The sequence below is a fragment of the Gracilinanus agilis genome, chromosome 5 (assembly GCF_016433145.1).
Source record: "Gracilinanus agilis isolate LMUSP501 chromosome 5, AgileGrace, whole genome shotgun sequence".
Classification (NCBI taxonomy): domain Eukaryota; kingdom Metazoa; phylum Chordata; class Mammalia; order Didelphimorphia; family Didelphidae; genus Gracilinanus; species Gracilinanus agilis.
In genome coordinates this window covers 42699981-42718687 of record NC_058134.1, presented here as the reverse complement: position 1 = coordinate 42718687, position 18707 = coordinate 42699981, and the positions used below count along the sequence as shown (strand labels likewise).

General features: G+C 40.5%; 1 protein-coding gene across 1 annotated transcript in view; it reads right to left on the bottom strand.

Annotated features, from left to right (window-relative positions):
• Positions 1 to 389: 389 nt before the first annotated feature.
• The window catches only part of BFSP2 (beaded filament structural protein 2), a 115816-nt gene continuing 97498 nt past the window's right edge, over positions 390 to 18707 (bottom strand). Inside the window, exon 7 of the mRNA XM_044678898.1 lies at positions 390 to 510. Within this exon, the coding sequence (XP_044534833.1) occupies positions 390 to 510 (121 nt within the window). The remainder of the gene's footprint in view (positions 511 to 18707) is intronic.

Genomic DNA, 18707 nt, shown 5'->3' with positions numbered 1-18707 from the left:
GGGGAGGGGGGAGGGCGGTAGAAGCGCGCACGCGCGCCCAGAGAAGGGAAAGGGAATGGGAAGGGGAAGGGAGAGGAGGAGGGAGGGCAAAAAGAAAAGAGGCGGTACCTGCCTACTTGGCGCCGCCCTCACTTTTGAGAGAGCCCGCGGGAGGGAGAGGGAGGGAAACCCAGGCTGGGGGAGAAACGACCAATCAGGTGGCAGCGCGAAATGCTTAGAGGACAATCCCCGCCCCGGAGGAGGAGGGGGCGGAGAGGTGGGACTATGCAAATGAGATGGCACCCTCCCGCGTGAGCCCCACGTCCCCAAAGGTCTCGGACTCTCTGATTGGCTACATTTGGATTTGAGGGAGGAACTTCAATGAAGTAGGAAACCCGGTAGAAAAAAAGTTATTTTCCGCCTAGTTGAGCGCAGGCGTGGGAGAATGAATTGCACGTGTGTGCTGCCCGGACTCGGTTTTGTGAGGAGTGGTGACGTTCAGAGGTTTCCTTGGATTCTTGTCCTTTCTTCCTTTTGAGAGGAGATCGAAAGGCACCTAAAGGTCTTTCAATTGTTATCTATTGTAATCAGTTTTTTAAAATAAAAGTTCTAGAGGGCACAGTTATCCAGATTGCAGATGGCACGAGCGTGGGAGGGGGGAGGGACCCGGAACACTGGAGAGCAGAAACAGGACCCCAAGAAAACCTTGACAGATTCATCCTGAATCCAACAAGATGATATTCATAAAGATGTAAAACCTTATGCTTGGGTTCAGATAACCAAGATGCTGGAGGAAATTAGCAGTTAAGCATCCAACACCTTCTGTGGATCAACCACCTAACCTCGAAGAGCTTCCAATCTAATGGGAAAGACAATTGTAACGTGTAAACTATATGTATGCAAAGATAATTAGAAAATAATCAACTGAAGCTGAAAAGAACTGGGAGGGATTTTCCATTGGACTATGCAAGCTGTGAGTCAACAGAATAATGTGGCAACCAAAAAAGCTAATATAATCTTCAACTGTAAGGAAAGGTAAAACTTCCAGGAAAAGGGAGGTATTCTGCCTTAGACATATGTCTGGAATGTTGCATTCAGTTCTGAGTGCCACACTTAAGGAAGAGCAGAGGAAGACATGCTGAATAGTAAATAAAGCACTCTGAATTTATCTTGTAAGAATCTGTTAAAGGAACCAGGAATGTTCAATCTTGGAGAAAGAAAGCCTGATTTGGGGGAAGGAGGGTGTAATGTTTTTAACTGTGGTCCTCATATTTACAAGGCTGTTGTTGTATGTATATGTATGATGTATAAAAGGATGAAATTTCTTCCAGTAGACTCCAGAGGACAAAACCAAGGAGCAGGGTTTAGAATTTGAAGAAGAAAAGACAAGTTTCAGCTTGATGTCAAGAAAAACTTCCTAATAGTGAGAATTTTAAGGAAGTATAATGTTTGGCCTTGTTAGAAAGAAACGACTTGTCCCTCCTTGACAGTCTTCATGCAGAGTTTAGATGACCACTTTGCCCTTTGCATTTTCTTGATGATTTCTCTGTGGGATATATATCAAAACATGTCTTCAAAATGTCATTGATGCTGTGAAATTAATCATTGGATTTCTGATTGATGCTTTAGAAGTAGGAAGAGTTTGGTAAAGTACACCTGTTGTCTTCTGAGAAAGAATGTAAATTCCTTGAGGGCAAGGATGGTTTTTGTCTTTGTATGTCCCAGCTTTTGCATAGCACCTTTGCACATAGTAGGTGCTCTAATAAATTCTTGTTGATTTATTATGGGAAGAGCTCTGGATTTGAATTGGGGATTTATCCTTATCAAATGAGTCATGAGCGTTTATTAAGTGCTTATTGTACCATGTGGTGTGCTACTCAATAAGACTATAAATGCAAGCAGGACACAGATCTTGCCCTCAAAGAGCTTACTTACATTGGGATTGGGAACTAAATGTATGAAAATAATGCCCATTTTCAAAAGGTGATGTGGTAGGATTGCAAAGACAATGACTGCTAAGTATGCTGGTACATAAATATCAACAGACACTGTAGGGCCATGATGGCGAACCTATGGAAAATATGTGCCAAAAAAGGCACACAGAGCTTTCTCTGTGAGCACACCAGTTAGAGTTCATTATTAGAAAGCCAGAGGGAACTCAGGGTGGAGCTGTTACCCTTACCCCTCCATGTGCCTGAGGACATTCCTCACTTCCCCTGCCCTTCTGCCCAACAGCCCAATGGGAACACCTCCTCCCTCCCCTGTATGGGATAAGGAGGGGAGGTGGGAGGAGTGGGGTGGGGGAGTAGGAGTGGGGCTGGCACTCCATCTCTAAAAGGTTTGCCATCACTGCTACAGAGGAATAGTGAGTTAGGCTGAGATTTAGCAAGGACAAAGGGAAAGATTTGATTGCATTTGTGAAATTAGGCATTGCTTCCAACAATCTCAAGATGCTTCTTGACACCAAGATCAATTTATTCTCAACTCCAATATTCTTGTGATGCTGTGCAGTTGCAACTATATTGTATCATATAAATATTATTGATGTTAATATTTATATTACAATATAATGTATGATATATTACAATACTAAGTTTCCAAAGAATCAAAGATGGAAATGAGCCAAAGAACAATGAATGAATAGATATGGTAGTCAAAACCTTCTTCTACCATATTTCCAATGAGGAACACATGTAAGACAGTTTGAAAAGGGATATAGATGCCAAGATCATCCATTTCATCCCTGACTCTCCCCAGTAATCTTGACTTGTGTCCTGTCACTAACTTTCAATGACTATGGAAGAGAGTGAGGCTGACAAATTTTGAAAACTGTCTCACTTAACTCCAATTCATGAGCAAGTCAAGCCCTTATTATTTTGGTGGTCCTCTTCAAAAATGGACAAATAACTACACTGAAGTAATGTGTATGGTTGGAAAAGGAAGTCACCTAGGGAAAATGAGGGTTAACAGATGGGAAGCCTGAGTAACTGGTGTCAACCTGAAAAATAACTCATCTACTAGAGTAGTTATATTAGAACAAATCTTTAATCAGGGCAAGGAAAACAAATGATCACAGACACCACCACACAGATCCAGCTATCCTGGAATGACCACAGTCTCTGAAAAGATGCCAGTAATATAATTACTGGGAATTTCCACTGAACTGAAGCACTTAGGATCCTTTATATACTTTAGGGAGTATTGGAAAGGATGGACTACTATGTTCAACACTTGAGACTACTGGGAGGGGTCTAGATAGAACAGGAGAAGAGACACAAGGATCCTTAAGATTAGATTATATTAGCTAATCCTGTCTGGGGTGATGAGAAATATTTTAGTTAAGTAATTTCTTACACATTCAGTTCTTCAGGGCAAAGGTATACATTACAGGAACTTGGTGAAACCTGTTCTGAGTCAATCAGCCTATGCAGTCTTTTGAGTTCTTTATTCCAGCCTCTAGAAGTCAGTAAAGGAAATAACTAAGATGACACCATCATTAGTAACCACAAAATGTAATAAGATCTAGAAGAAGGCCTCCAGAAGTTGAGTGTATCATCTATGGAAAGATCTATGAGAGAACATGAACAGGAATCACATACTAAGAAGTTATAGGGAGGTACAACTATATGGCTCAGTGGAAAGAGTCCTGGGTTTAAATCTAGCCTCAGATATGTCCTAGCTGTATGTCTTTGGGCAAGTCATTTATCTCTATTACCTAGCTCTTACCACTTGGAACTGATACTTAGTATTGATTCTAAGATAAAAAGTAAGAGTTAAAAAAAAAAAAATGTTATGGGTGGCTGGTGATTCTCTTTCCTGCCCTCAAGTTTATATAGTCTCCGTTTTTTTTTTTTCCAGACTACTTTTGGGATACCCAAATCATTTCCCAACCTTTTATCTCGTTGAGTGACCTGGGTGTGTCCCCAAATGCCCCAGGTCACTTCCCTCTGTGACGTAATATGGTGATGTTACAAAGTCACCTGGGCCTCCACTAAAGTCTGAATTTTCTTCCATTGGAGAGTTGGCATGTACCACAGTAACAGGAAAATAAAATTTGGTCTCTGCCCCTTAAGAACTTAAAAGCCTAGAAGGAAAAATAAAATACCACACAAATTATAATGTTTCTCCCTGTCCTTCTGTCCCCACCTTCAGTATTATAAAGGCTATTCGATCATTAAATTCATTCACCAATTCATTTATTGTGTCTACAATATGCCAGGTGCTGGAGATACAGAGCCCCAAACAAGGAATTTATATACTAATTGGCGAAAGGAACTAGAACTCCAAAATAAAGTCAATAGAAAGTCACTTAGGGGAGGGAAGAGGAGGCTTTAGTAACCAGAGGGCTTCTGTAGGAGATGGTATTCATCTCACAGGAATGTTCTTTTTTTAAAAAGTCTTACCATCTTGCCTTAGAAGCCACATTTAGAAGTGCAAGTATTGCTTCTAAGACAGAAAGAGTAATATTGGCTAGGCGATTGGGGTTAAGTGACTTGCCCAAGGTCTGAGGTGTCTGAGGGCAGATTTGAATCCAGGATCTCTCAACTGAAGGCCTGACCCTCTCCCCACTATGCTATCTAGCTGCCCCATCCTCAGGCATTTTCACTCTCTCTCTCTCCCTCATTCTTTTTCTGCCTCCAAGCCCTGGCATCCCATTTCTTATTCACCTTGGTCCCTCCTTCTTGAAGAAACGTCCAGTCTTCCTCCACCCTTTTGCTACCAATCATCTGGTCTTCATGGTTTACATCCTCTGCCCCACTTTCTCTTCCTATAAGAAATATGGCTTTTGCCCCTATTTAGTGAAAGCTGTTCTTTCAAGAGTTAAGACTGACTGTTTTCTTGCCAAATCCAATGAATGACTAGATACATGGTGGTTATGTGAATGTAATGGAACAGCACACCACTTCTGTCTGCCTCAGACTTCTCGGTTGTAAAAAGGAAATCATGACAGCCTCTACAGTGAGGATCAATCGGACCTGTAAAGCGCAGTGCCTGGCACGTACTAAAGCCCTGAATGCTTATTCCTCTCTCTGCCTCCCCCTGCCTCATACTGTATAGTGAGAAATGCTAACTAGAGAGAATTCAGAGAGACATTGGAGGGAAAATGTGAACAGATACAAAATGGAATAAGCAGAACCAGGAAAACAAAGTATACGTCGATTATGGTCATATAAATGAAGGGAAAAAAACCCCAAAAAACCTGATACTAGGTGTTGTTGTCTCATAACCCAGCTATAAATATGAAAAATAATTATGACTGAAATAATAATATAAATTAGTATTTTAATTAAAGCCATGCTGATAGATAAAGTTATTAGACCACACGCTTGTAAGAATTCAAACCCGCCTCCTCGCCATTATTGTCTCCTGTCTCCTCCCGAGTCTGCTGGCCAAGAGCCCACTCCCCCCAACCCAGGAGATTTTAAACTGTTCTCTGCGTGGAGACGTAGGCGTCCCCACGCCCAAAGAACCAGAAGCGGAAACCCGTTGGACCATGGGAAATGTAGTTTGATAATTTCCACATGTCCATAGAAAATATATATACTTTTAGATGGCATCTCCCAAATTTCACTTTTACACAGCTTAGATGGGAAGAGTTAAGAAAAATGTACTTCCCTCCCTTCTACACGGAGAAGTTTTAAATACTGCATAAATCATCAGACGTGGGTTCATTGGCTTTGTTAAAGTGCTTTTTTTTTTCCCCTCTTAAAAAAATCTTTGTTGGGCAGCTGGGTAGCTCAGTGCATTGAGAGTCAGGCCTAGAGACGGGAGGTCCTAGGTTCAAATCTGACCTCAGACACTTCCCAGCTGTGTGACCCTGGGCAAGTCACTTGACCCCCATTGCCTATCCTTACCACTCTTCCACCTAGGGGCCAATACACAGAAGTTAAGGGTTTAAAAAAAATTAATAAAAAAATATATAAATAAGAAAAAAAAAATCTTTGTTACAGGAGCAGCTAGTGGCTTAGTATCAATCGATGGCCAAGCCTAGAGATGGGAAGTCTTGGGTTCAAATGTGACCTCAGCTACTTCTTAGCTGGGTGACCCTGGACAAGTCACTTAACTCCTATTGCCTAGTCCTTGCCACTCTTTTGCCTTGGAACCAGTACTCAGTATTGATTCTAAGATGGAAGGTAAGGGCTTAAAAAAAAAATCTTTGTTACAAGGGATATCTCAAAGGATAAGGGAGGAAGGAAGTAACCATGTATCAGTATACACTATATATACATATGTATACACATATATAGCATACATTTTTATTTATTTTTTCAGAAATGAAAGTGATTAAAAAACAATTTATCTAGAAAATTAAGACCTACCAAGAAAGAAAAGGAAAACAGGAGCCATTTCAAAGCAAGAAAGGACTTAAGTCACTCACAAACTAGATCCAAAGGATGAAGAAAGGATGGAATCAGAGATTCTTGGGGTCTGAAGAACAGGCATGCCCGCCCACAGGTGGGTTCATTAAGAATATATTTAATTGGGACTGGTGTTTTCAGGATACTTTCAGGTCTGCAAAGCAGTTGACATCATCATCTCATTTGACAATCAGAATAGCCTTTATTTGGAGAGACTTCCATTTGTTTCCATTTTGCAGATGGTGAAACCAAGGGGCTCAGGTAGTTTAACAGACTGACTCTTAATAAAGTGCCAGAGGCAGGTTTTCAACCTTCCTGATTCTAGATCCAGCTCTCTGACCACTTGCTGTTCTGCTTATCCAAGTGGAGGTGCTAGGCGGTGAACTAGAAATCTTCAACCTTAATAATAGTATTTATGTAGCACTTTAAGGTTACAAAGTGCTCATTCTGTCTTTATAACAACTCTGGTAGCTTGTAGGGGCTATTATTGTCCCTGCTTTACAGATAAGGAAACTGAGGTAGGGGGTTACGTGATCCCCAGGGTCATATAGCTAAGAAAGGGCTGAGACACAGTTGTATTAAGGTCTTTTTAACTTCAGGTCCAGAAGCACCGTCCATTTGAATCCACGCCAGTAGAGCAAGAAAAAAATCAGGGATTGAGGATATGGAATTGGAAGTCATCTGAATGTTGGTTGAAGACGGTGAGAGAAGAATATGCAATAATAAGAAGATATCTTTGGAAAACCCTGGGAATAGTCTCATTTTACAATTGAGGAACTGAGACAATGACTAAAATCTTGACCAGATCTTGGGCATATTATGTCATTTGTTGTTCCTAGGAGAAGAAATGATCATATGAGCCTAGAATCTTAAATGAGACTTATTTAAATCCATTTTTATTGGGATGAGAAATTTGATAGTTATGACTTAAAATAAAATTTGTACTTTAGGGGCAGCTGGGTAGCTTGGTGGATTGAGAGTCGGGCCTAGAGACGGGAGGTCCTAGGTTCAGGTCTGGCCTCAGACACTTCCCAGCTGTGTGACCCTGGGCAAGTCACTTGACTCCCATTGCCCACCCACCAGTCTTCCACCAAGGAGCCAATACACAGAAGTTAAGGGTTTAAAAAAATTTGTACTTTATTTACAAATTTTAGTGATCCGTGCTACCTCTAACTCCATTTGGCATGTATGATAGATAATCCCGGTGAGTCTAATATATATTGGTTTCTTGACTGCACCCATCCAGAAATTCAGGAAGGAGTAAAATCTGGCCCTACAACAAAGACTCAAATGAAGAACTCAAGGCTAGAGATTCATATATAGAAATATATTCATAGCAACAGTTTTTGTTGAAGCAAAGAACAGAAACCATCAATTAGGAATAGCTTTTTTTTTTTTGCTTTATATAACAAAAATATTATATATTTTATTTCTATATGAAACCCAACACAGAGATGCCTAAAATACAAGAAGCTTTCATATATGCACTATGAACTTATCATATGTAGAAATTCTTTTAACCCCAAAATGAAAAGAATTATACAAAATTTAGGAATAATAATTCCATTACAAAAACTTGCTTGAATTTTCAGAGATTTAGTCAATGATTTGTACTTTCTTTTTCTTCTTCTTTTTTTAGTATACCTTCTAATTTTTCTCTTTGCTGACACTATTTTATGAATGAATGGAAATGAGGAAAAGGATGGATTCAAAGAAATCTGAGACATGAACTGGTGGAAAGTGAAATGTATGACCTGCTGAAACAAGTAGACTCATGAGGACAATCAATGAAATTCCAAATATCTCTATGGTTTTGCCTTTCATTATATTCCCATTGTTGAGTGCAGGGCCTGGAACACAGTTAGCACATAATATAATAAATGCTCAATGATGAGTAGTAAGAAATAAAATTAATATAAAAGGATAGATTTTAAAAATATTATGGTTTTTATAGATTTATTAGTAGCCATTAGAAAATGAAGCCACGCGCCATGTTCGCTAAGTCAGTCTAAAAGATGCACGCTGTTACCTCCTCTCCCCGTGGTGGATCAGAAGCTAAGAGAGCCAAGAGAGCCAAAAGAAAGTGCACGCCCAGCCACTCAATTTATCCTCCTGTCTACATCATCATGTAACTGCAGGAAACCAGTGGGCTCACGGGAAATGTAGTTCAGAGACCCCAAAATTTCCAATAACACAGTAGCAACAGCAATATAAAGAAAAAGACTTTGGGAAGGTCTCAAGATCTTCCAATGGAGTAAGCCATGGCTCCAGAGGATCAATGGGCAAGCTGCCTCTTGACACAGGAGCAGAGGTAGATCAATTTTTAGATTTGTTTTGCTTAACTGTAATGATTTGTTATGTGGGAGATGGTTTGTTATTTTTTTTATTTGCTTTGGATTAGACAAGGGATTGGGAGGAAAGAGAGAAGGTTAATGATTTTTTTTTTAAAAAAGGATATAAAAGAGGGTCACTGAAGCATTTTTTAAAAATGCAGATAGCTAGATGGCTCAGTGGAGAGAAAGCCAGGCCTGGAGTTGGGAAGACCTGGGTTCAAATTTGGCCTCAAACATTTCCTAACTTGTGACTCTAGGCAAGTCACTTAACTCCCATTACTTACTGTCATTTACCCTGGAACCAATACACAGTATTAATTCTATAAACCATAGGTAAGGGTTTAAAAAAATGTCCAAGTTCAAACCTGGCCTCAGCCACTTCCCAGCTGTGTGACCCTGGGCAAGTCACTTGACCCCCATTGCCCACCCTTACCACTCTTCCACCTATGAGACAATACACTGAAGTGTAAGGGTTTAAAAAAAAATGTCCAAAACTAAACAGAAGGAAGTTCAGAGGGGAATTTAGACAAGCAACAGAGCTTTGAAACTATCATGTTGAGTTTATTATATATTTAAAAACAAGCCGTAAATAAGAGATTTGAGGTTTCGTATGCAATCCTCTTGTCCTCATTTTATTTATTTGTTTGTTTGCTTGTTTAATTTTTATTTTGAGTATTTTCCCCTAGTTACATATGTTCTTTGTCCTCATTTTAGAAGGAAATGTTCACCCTTTGTTGGTCTTTGTCAAGTTCAGAAGAACAAAAAATAATTTGGAAAAAAAAAAAAGGTGAACCGTCTCTCTAGAAAGTTAGGGAATTTTTTTCCCCAAGTGAACCATAGGAAGGAAAAGAAAAGGTACAAGTCATAGATGCTGAGCTACAGGGAGCCTTAGAGGCCGTCCCATCTAACCTCTTCGTTTTACAGATGAGGAAAAACAAACTACTATAATTCATAACACTGAATATGCCTTTGTGTATGCACTAAAGGGGGCAGAGGATGGAGGGGCCCAGGACTGCCGGTGCTTAAGTAGGCCCTTAGGGTGGCTGTCAGTGCACTAAGCTTTTGCTCTCTGGTGTCATCAAGAACAGGCCTCAGTCTGTCACTTCCTTCAACCCCAGTAATTTCAGTCATTTCGTAATCCCTGTGGATTGCGCAGTGCCTGAGAGGAACCAGGGCTGGCAGGGTGAGGAGAAGAGTGGAGAGCTTGATTGCCTGCGTAAAGGATCCGGAGTGAGTCAGGAGCTTTCTAGAAATCTCGGATCACAAACAGGTTGGTACCCAGCCCTGTTGTGCGCTGCTCCCTCCTTCGCCTGGTGATCTGGGAAGTTCTCCTCCGGCTCACCTCAAAGGAATGTGATCCTTGCCAAGCAGAACATGCTGGCAAACAGGATGCCTCCAATTAGTCATCTAATTTGTATCTCCCTGGTCCTGGGTTTCCTCATCTAGAAAATGAAGGGCTTGGACCAAATGAGAACTATGATTCATTCTAGCTGCAGCATCTCTAGTATGAAGGTCTCTTTGGTGGCTCAGTGAATAGAGTTCCAGGAAGACTCATTTTCCTAAGTTCAAATCTTGCCTCAGACACATACTCGCTGGGTGACCCTAGGCAAGTCATTTTACCCTGTTTGCCTCAGTTTTCTCATCTGTAAAATGAACTGCTCCAATATCTTTGCCACGAAAACCCAAAATGGGGTCATAAAGAGTTGGACGTGACTGAAAAATGACACAACAAAAGCTCTGAATGCTTATTCAACTAAATGGAAATAAATTTATGTAGTATAAGACAAGTGTATAAGACATGTATTCATAATTCAAAGTATTATTATTACACATGACAAAATAGTAAGTATTATTACACATGACATTGTGCTAAGTGGTGGGGGCTACAAAGATGAACAACATCCCAGGCCCTGCCTTTGCAGAGCTTACATTGTACAATCACAGAGAATAAATACACCATGTACACAAATGTGTATAAAATAAAAATGTGGCAAGGACCAAGGAAGAGGCCAATCAAGACCCTCAAAGAAAATAGGAGGAAGGAGAGAACACTTTCTAAAAATGTACCTTATTTTTTTAGAACACTTTTTATTGGGAGAAGGAAGGACAGCTTTATTGAAGAAGCCTCTGAAGAAGAAAAGGGTTCTGTGAAGCATATAGGAAGAGGGAATGAATTTCAGATATTGGGAAGACTTTGTGATGTCCAAAAGTGGGAGAGAGCGGGATGAGATCAATATGACCAGATTAAAAAGTGCATGATTGTATAATAATGCTGAAGGAAATAAGTCTTGAAAGGTAAGGCTAGAGCTTTACATGATGCATTAAAGAGATTGTGCTTAATCCCGTAGACCAGTGGTCTCCAAAGTGGGGGCCTGTGGCCTGACCCCAAGATTGCATGATCAACTAGTAGGACGACGGGAAGATGCTTCCAGCAACAGCCAATGACAGCTAATGATGGGATGACCACACCTACCTTACTCCTCCAACATCCCCCAACCACTCTGCTCCTTCTCCCTTCCCCTACCCACCCTCCAAGACAAGTACTTGTTTTAGCCCCTTCCTCTTTACTATTAGAGCTCTCCCTCCCCCCACTCTTTCTGTTTTCTGGGCAACCAAGTAATTCATACAGGGTGAGCAATACAAGACTAGATATTCCATACATATTATGTTTCAAATAAGCAGAAGTCAAAGCAAGAGAAAGGAATTGATCCTGGTTTGGGATGCTTTTGCCTTACAAATATGCCTGCTGCTAGTGATGTGCCCACTTCTCTACTACCTGGGTTTCCAGGTGCCCATGTTGCATTTTTGTTCTTCGGGAATCAAAAGTATAAAAAATATCATACAATAATGCTTATTTAGATATCAATGGATATCTAAATAAGTTAAATAAAACAATATAAAATAGCAATCTACATAAAAATCTAAAAAATAATTAATTGTTAGAATTGAACAGATTATACAGATCCATCAACAGAGGTCAATCCTAATGGATCTTTTTCCCCAGTTCAAATGGTATTTCTTCTAGGAAACCTCCCCTACCTACCTCCTACTTAGTTTTCTCCCTTGTAGCTCCTATGGCACCTTGTTTGCATCTTTTGTGTAGTTTTCCTTTGAAAGATAAGATTATCAATATCTTTTTCCTCTTGCCTTCATTTCCAAATATTTCTCCTAGCAAACAACATATTGCTCATAAAATAAATAAAAAAGAAAGAGAATAAAAAGCAGTTCATTGAACCTAACCAACACGGTGATCCAGTCTGACAATACTGTACACAGTCCCCTTTTCTTCAAAGAAGGAAAGGAGGTACATTTTCTCCTGCCTTCTCCAGGTCCAAACTTGGTCAGTAGAATTGCACAACTTTCAGTTTTTGGTGGCAGCGGCAGTTGTTCATTTCATTTCCATATTGTAGGTGTGGTGTATTTCCCACCCTGGTTCTGCTTACTTTATTTTCCATCAGTTCATATAAGTCTTCCCAACTGTTTCTGAATATTCATCATTTCTCATGAATAGTAATATTCAATTATGTTCTAATTCCTGATCAACTTTCACTTTTCTTTTTTCTTTTTTAAAACCTTATTTTCTGTCCTTGTAATAGAAGGACAAGGGCTGAGGAAATGGATTAAGTGACTTACTCAGGGTCACATAGCTAGGAAGTATTTGAGGTCAGATTTGAACCCAGGACCTCCTATCTTCAGTTCTGGCACTCTGTCTACTGAGCTTCCTAGTTGTCTAAGACTAGGGTTATTCACTGACACAGTCGTTTCCCTAAAACTGTGCAAACACCACTATTGCCTCCCCTCCCCCCAAACCCTTACCACCTGTCTTAGAATCAATACTAAGCCAGCTGTGTGACCCTGGGCAAGTCACTTGACCCCCATTGCCCACCCTTACCACTCTTCCACCTATGAGCCAATACACAGAAGTTAAGGGTTTAAAAAAAATTAAAAAAAAAATCCATACTAAGAGTTGGTTCCAAGGGAGGAGAGAGGTAGGCAATTGGGGTCAAGTGACTTGCCCAGGGTCACACAGTTAGGAAATGTCTAAGGCTAGGACTTCCCTTCTCCAGACCTGGTTCTCAATCCACTGAGCCACTCAACTGCCCCACAGTATTGCCTTTTAACTGTCCTATTATGCATGACAAGGAAATGAACTTTTTATTGCCTAAAGTGATATTTAGATTCTTCTGAACTCCTGGGGGCAATTGATTTTTATGGGTTAAACTTCCTTAGGAAATGGGACCTACCAGGGGCAAAAATTAAATAATAAAAGAAAAGCAAAGTAACATGAAATCATTTAAAATTCTTTTGTGTATTGATACATTTTGTTTTCATGCAACAATAGCTCCTGGAAAGTGGAGAGAAATTCAATGTGAAATGTGGATCCAACGGGGCACTTTGGTTGCTACTATATTGAATTAAAAAAAAAAAATGAAAAACAAATTGTGCGTAATAGAAGATTATAATTTTATGTTTAGCCTTCCTTTATGTTTTTTGTTTACTGAAATGTCCATGTTTCTTGATGTTGTTGAATTCACAATAAAAGGGAAATTCCTTTAAAAACCATAATCGACACTAATAATGCCACCGTCTGTCTATAGTTTAACATTTCTTAATGGTAAGGACACGTGTTTGAAGGCAGTCCTTTGGGAGCCAGCATTGACCATTATGTTTGAAGATAACTTCATTTTACAGATGAGGTTCATGCTTGCCTGCTGGTTCCTACAAGAGCTCTCAAAAGCTTCAGTGCAGTCAGCAGGCTGCATTAGCATTTATTTAATATCAAGAAATCCAAAGGAAGGCCCCTAGGTGGATGCTCCAGGAAGACATACGCAGATCCTTGCTCAATGGGCTTTTTAGGTTTTTTATAAAATCTTTATTTAATTAATTAATTTAGAATATTTTTCCATGGTTACATGTCTTTTTAGACTTTTTAACCCATGACCTTGACAATTTCTGATGACCCACAATGTCCCTGACCTCTATCATTTCCACTTCAGAGAGAGAGAGGAGTCATCCTTCCAAATACTATATAAAACATATTTGTGAGTGGAAGATGGCTTAGAAGAAGCCCTGTCTGGGGGAGGAAGAATGGACTAGGATGTCAGATTTGGAAGGACCTACGTCCAATACCCTCCTTTTACAAATGAGGAAACTGAGGCCCATTTCCATGTCTCTCTAGTCCAGTGCTTCAGCTGGCTGAATCATCGAGTCAGGAGTCAAACACATGCCCCCTCTTCTCCTGTTCATGAATTTTCCATGCCAGGATCATGTTTTTAACCACCTTTCTTTTCTTTAAATTCAGGATTGGTTCCAAGTTCCTTCACTCTTAGTGACTTATCCAGATGGTCATTTGGAAGCGGAGGGGAAGGAGAAGGCAGGAAAAATGGAGATTCCTGGGTTGTTGCCACTCGCTTGCAAAGAAAGGAGTTGACGATGGAGTGAATCCATCTAAATTAGCTCCTTCTCCTCAGAACCTGGAAGGAATGTCAAGCTGCTCACAGCATCCACTGACAGTGGTGGGATTATTTAATAGTTTACTTTGCTGTCACAAGACCAGAGTTCCATTCCTGCCTGCTTTGTTTATTGTGTGGCCACAGGTGTCTGGATTGACCTCTCCAAAGCTCAAGGTGAGTCATAGGCTCTTAGACTGGGAACTGGAAGGCGGGCATCTTAGAGATGATGCTCTCTGCTCCTCAACCACTTCTTTCTGCAGATGAGGAAAATGAAACCCAAACAGGTTTATGTGACTGGCCCCAACTCACACAGCTGGTGAGTGGTGGTGAGCCTTCATCATCTCATTTGCAAAATGGGAATAATAATGACTACTCTACCCCACTCACAGGGCAGCTAGAAGGCACAGCAGAGATCTTCCAGAGTTCAGATTTGGTCTCAACTTCTTATTAGCTGTGTGACTCTGGGCAAGCCACTTAACCCTGTTTGTCTCAGTTTCCTCATCTGTAAATTAAGTTGGAGAGGGAAATGGCCAACCTTTCTAGGATCTTTGCTAAGAAAACCCCAAATAGGGTCGCCAAGAGTCAGATGTGACTGAAAAATGACTGAACAATACCATTTCCCTCATAGGGTTGTTAAAGAAAACCATGCTATACACATTAAACTGGTAGATAAATTTGAATTATTGCTGTTACTGAGCTAACGATTTTGACACTAACATGGGATTGAAATAGTGTGTGACTAGAACAGTGGACTTGGGGACACACAGAATCATTGAGTTAGAAATGAAGGAATCTCAGAAACCATGGAGTCCATATTCCTCGTTCTACAGATTTGTGGACACTGAGATAAAAAATAAATAACACTGAGGCTCAGAAAGGTTTAATGACTTGTCTAAGGTTGCGAAACCATTAAGTACCAGAGCCACAATTCTAACCCACCCCAATTCAGAACCAGGTTCAAATCCTACCTCTGACACTTTCTAGCTCTGAATATAGAGTGGACTCTGGATAAACTCTTGAATACATGGTGTAGTAGAAGTTACCTATATTTTCAATGAGCCTTTGTTTCTTCATTAGTACAATGGGGATACTAATATCTTTAGTATCTGCCTCACAAGGTTTCTGTGAGACCTAAATGAGACAGTGATTGCAAAATTCTATAAACCTCAAAGAAACAATATTATCCATTTTTGCCTGCAGAGAGTAAGGAAGATGTTTTAGCAGGGGGTCTTCCTAGCAGCCCTCAGATCACCCCCAAGCCATAGATCCCTCCCCATGCCTTCCTCCAGAATTCACACCTGGTGAATGCATCAGTCAAGTGTGCCTGCATTTGGTACCCTGCAGGTAGAGTTTAATACTGGTGGAAGAGAGGAAAGTAGAGCTCTCTCTGGAGAAGGTTCTTTCAGAAGCTCAGATAAGCAGGAGAGACTTCTGGGAGCTCAAAGCTGTGGCAGACTGATGATAATTGAAAGGTGGAGGACTTGTGGAGCCTCAGGGCATATCTGAAGCTTGGGAAATAATTAGAGGTTGTAGTTGTTTTCCCAGAACCTGATCCCCCCCACCCACCCAGATTCCCCATCATGCTTCCTTCATCAGGAGGGGTTGACACTAAAATCCTCCTAGGATGTTTTTTTCAGAGGACCTTCCCTCAAAAGAGATCTCTGAGTGGAAAAATACTAAGTGGTATTTTTCAATCCTACTGAAAACATGCAGAGGAAATGATGAGTCACCTGTCTCTTTAAGGCTGCAGGACTACCTTGTGGGTCCAATCAGTGGACCTGCTGGATTTCAGGTGTTTCCTTTCTCAGGGAGAACTGTTGTTTCCCTGCCCCTGTCCCCCCACCACCTGCACCCTACAAACACACAGGCACACACACACACATACATACCACCTGTGTTTTTCATGTCTGATTTTTCAGCCACAGACCTAGGACTATTTCCATGAATTCATCAGATCCTAGATCTGAGCTGGAAAGAACCTCAGAGGCATCTAGTGATTCATCCATCCTGCACGTCTATCTGCATCTATCTCAGTAGAAACAAAAAGGGGCCTCATCTCTGCCTTTTAGAATTCAGGGTTTCCTTCAAGGCTCAGTTCAAACAGAACCTTCTGTATGGGTCCTTTCCTCTTCTTCCCACCTTCCTTCCACCCCCTAGAGCCCTTGGGGAAAAGTGTCCTTTGCTTTATTTTGCATTTACTTCCACAGGGACTTGTGGTCTCCTTTGAAGACAGGGATTGTTTTATTTGTGTGTCTTTGCATTTCCATATAAGGAAGACATATAAGGAAGACAAAGGATGCTTTGTTCTTTTTACTTTGAACACCTGAATCTACCTATGATCTCATCAGTGTAGACATTCCCTATAAGGATAGACTCCAACTCATTCCAGGTGTCTCTTTAAATAAGCTTTTGTTATTTATTTATTTGTTTGTTTGTTTTTTAAGCCCTTATCTTCCCTCTTAAAATCATACAAGTATTGGCTCTGAGGCAGAAGAGGAGAAAGGGCTAGGCAATTGGGGTTAAGTGACTTGCCCAGGATCACACAGCTAGGAAGTATCTAAGACCACATCTGAACCCATGTCCTCTAGACTCCAAGCATGGTGCTCTATCCACTGAGTCACCAAGCCATTCCAAGCCCGTGCTTTTAAAATTGAGTTGGGCCACATCCTATCGTTGACATATGTTATCTGTATAACCATGGACAAACCCACTAGATTGAGAGCTCCTTGAGCATAGGAACCTAATTTTTGCTTTTCATTGTATGGAAAGTGCTTAGCAGAGTGCCTTGCACATAGTAGCCATTTAATAAAGACTGTTGACTTGATTTGGCTTGACTTAATCTCTCTATGGTCCATGAAACTTTCCTAAATCTATAAATTATGGATGGGTTCTGGAATTCCCCACTCTGAAGAAATCAGGAATCCAGACCAATCATCATTATTAGAACAACAACAACCATTAATTATTTTTTAAAAGGATTTAGAAGCAATTTGTTAGAATTTGATCTTGTTTACTTGCAAATGATCTATGATTTGTACTGTAAACTAAATGTTTGAGGTGAATTGGTTATGACAACGTGCAAAAGATATTAATATGAAAGTTAAAAAGTAGACATTTCCTTTGTAAATTTGTAAGGCTTTGAGGAGCCAGACAAAAGTTTGTTTGGATGATGGAAATTTTAGTAACAAAATTGGGTTGAGAGTAATTCTCTCTAAGCTGTAGTAGGTGAGACTAGTCATGTAAGGCAAAAAGACTTTTGAGACCTCAATTGAGGCTATTGTCTAAGGCTGTCTTGGTGATTAACCTCTCTCTAAAAAGAGAGATGAGTGGAAATATGACAGTCAGAAAGGCAGTCTAAGTCTCAAACTGGGATGGGACCTTTCTCACTAAAGGATGATGATCCCTGAGTAAAAGTTATACAGCCTGGGCTTGTACATGACTCAGTGTCCTTTTTTTAAGACATGAGGACATCTTCTCCTGCCTGCCTTTCCCTTTGTGATGAGTCCCTATAAACAGCACAAAAATCAGATTGTAAAATGGAGATTCCAAAGCTTCAATTCCCAAACAAACAGAATGAATTAGTATTCAATGATTGGAGTTTATATATCCCCTACAGAAACTGGGGTAGAGAAAGCTGTTAGTGAAAAAGTGTTATATGTTAAGATTCTCTCTTAGCAATAGCGCCTCCTAAGTTCCTAAATCAACTTGGAACAGAGAGTAAGTTTCTGGAGCTGCAGGCGATTGGGACATTCCCTTTGGATGAAGACAACTTCTGAAGATGGGGTGCATCTGGTTAGCAATATTGTTGTTTCTTGTTGTTGTTTAAAGGGGAGGTAAGTGAGAATAACACAACCTTCAAAATTAAAATCGGTGGGTCTGTGTGTGGAGTGAGAAATTTGTGTTATTCTCAAGTTATTAAAAGTTCTAAATATCTAAATATCTAAAGGTTGTCATTCCTCTCTCTCCCCCTCCCCAACCCCAACTTCTTACCAAAGCTTTACAGCTTTAAGGGATCCTCCCTAGAAATTGCCCAGGCAGGAGATCCTGAAGGACTCATGACTAAATTTTAAGTATCAATCTTGAGTACCCTTTTGTCTAAAGAGGACTCTCCTTCATTATTGAAGCTTCTAACTAGAGGTCAAGTCCAATGGCTTGACTGATCCTCTCATCAGCCCCTCCTAGATAACCCAGTCCCTAATCACTCCCCTCTTTGTATAGGTCTCCAGCTCCCTGGTTATTCCTATAAAATATTGATTTGTTGATGGATCCATTGTGAGGCCATTCTCCAATTTCTTGAAGATGTTAATAAGTTTGATTGTATTCATTGTTAAATGTTATAATCCCTTCTAGGAGAGTTGATTACATCAGGCTCCTATAAAAAGGGGATTTTTCTTATTGGTCATTTGTCTTGGGTCACAGCTTGAAGCAGTGCCCCACATTTTCTTTGTAATTTGTTGGGGCTTCTGTCTTGGGTCTTTGACCTGAGATGATGCCCCTCCCACCACCTTTCTCTCTCTCTCTCTCTCTCTCTCTCTCTCTCTCTCTCTCTCTCTCTCTCTCTCTCTCTCTCACACTCACTCACT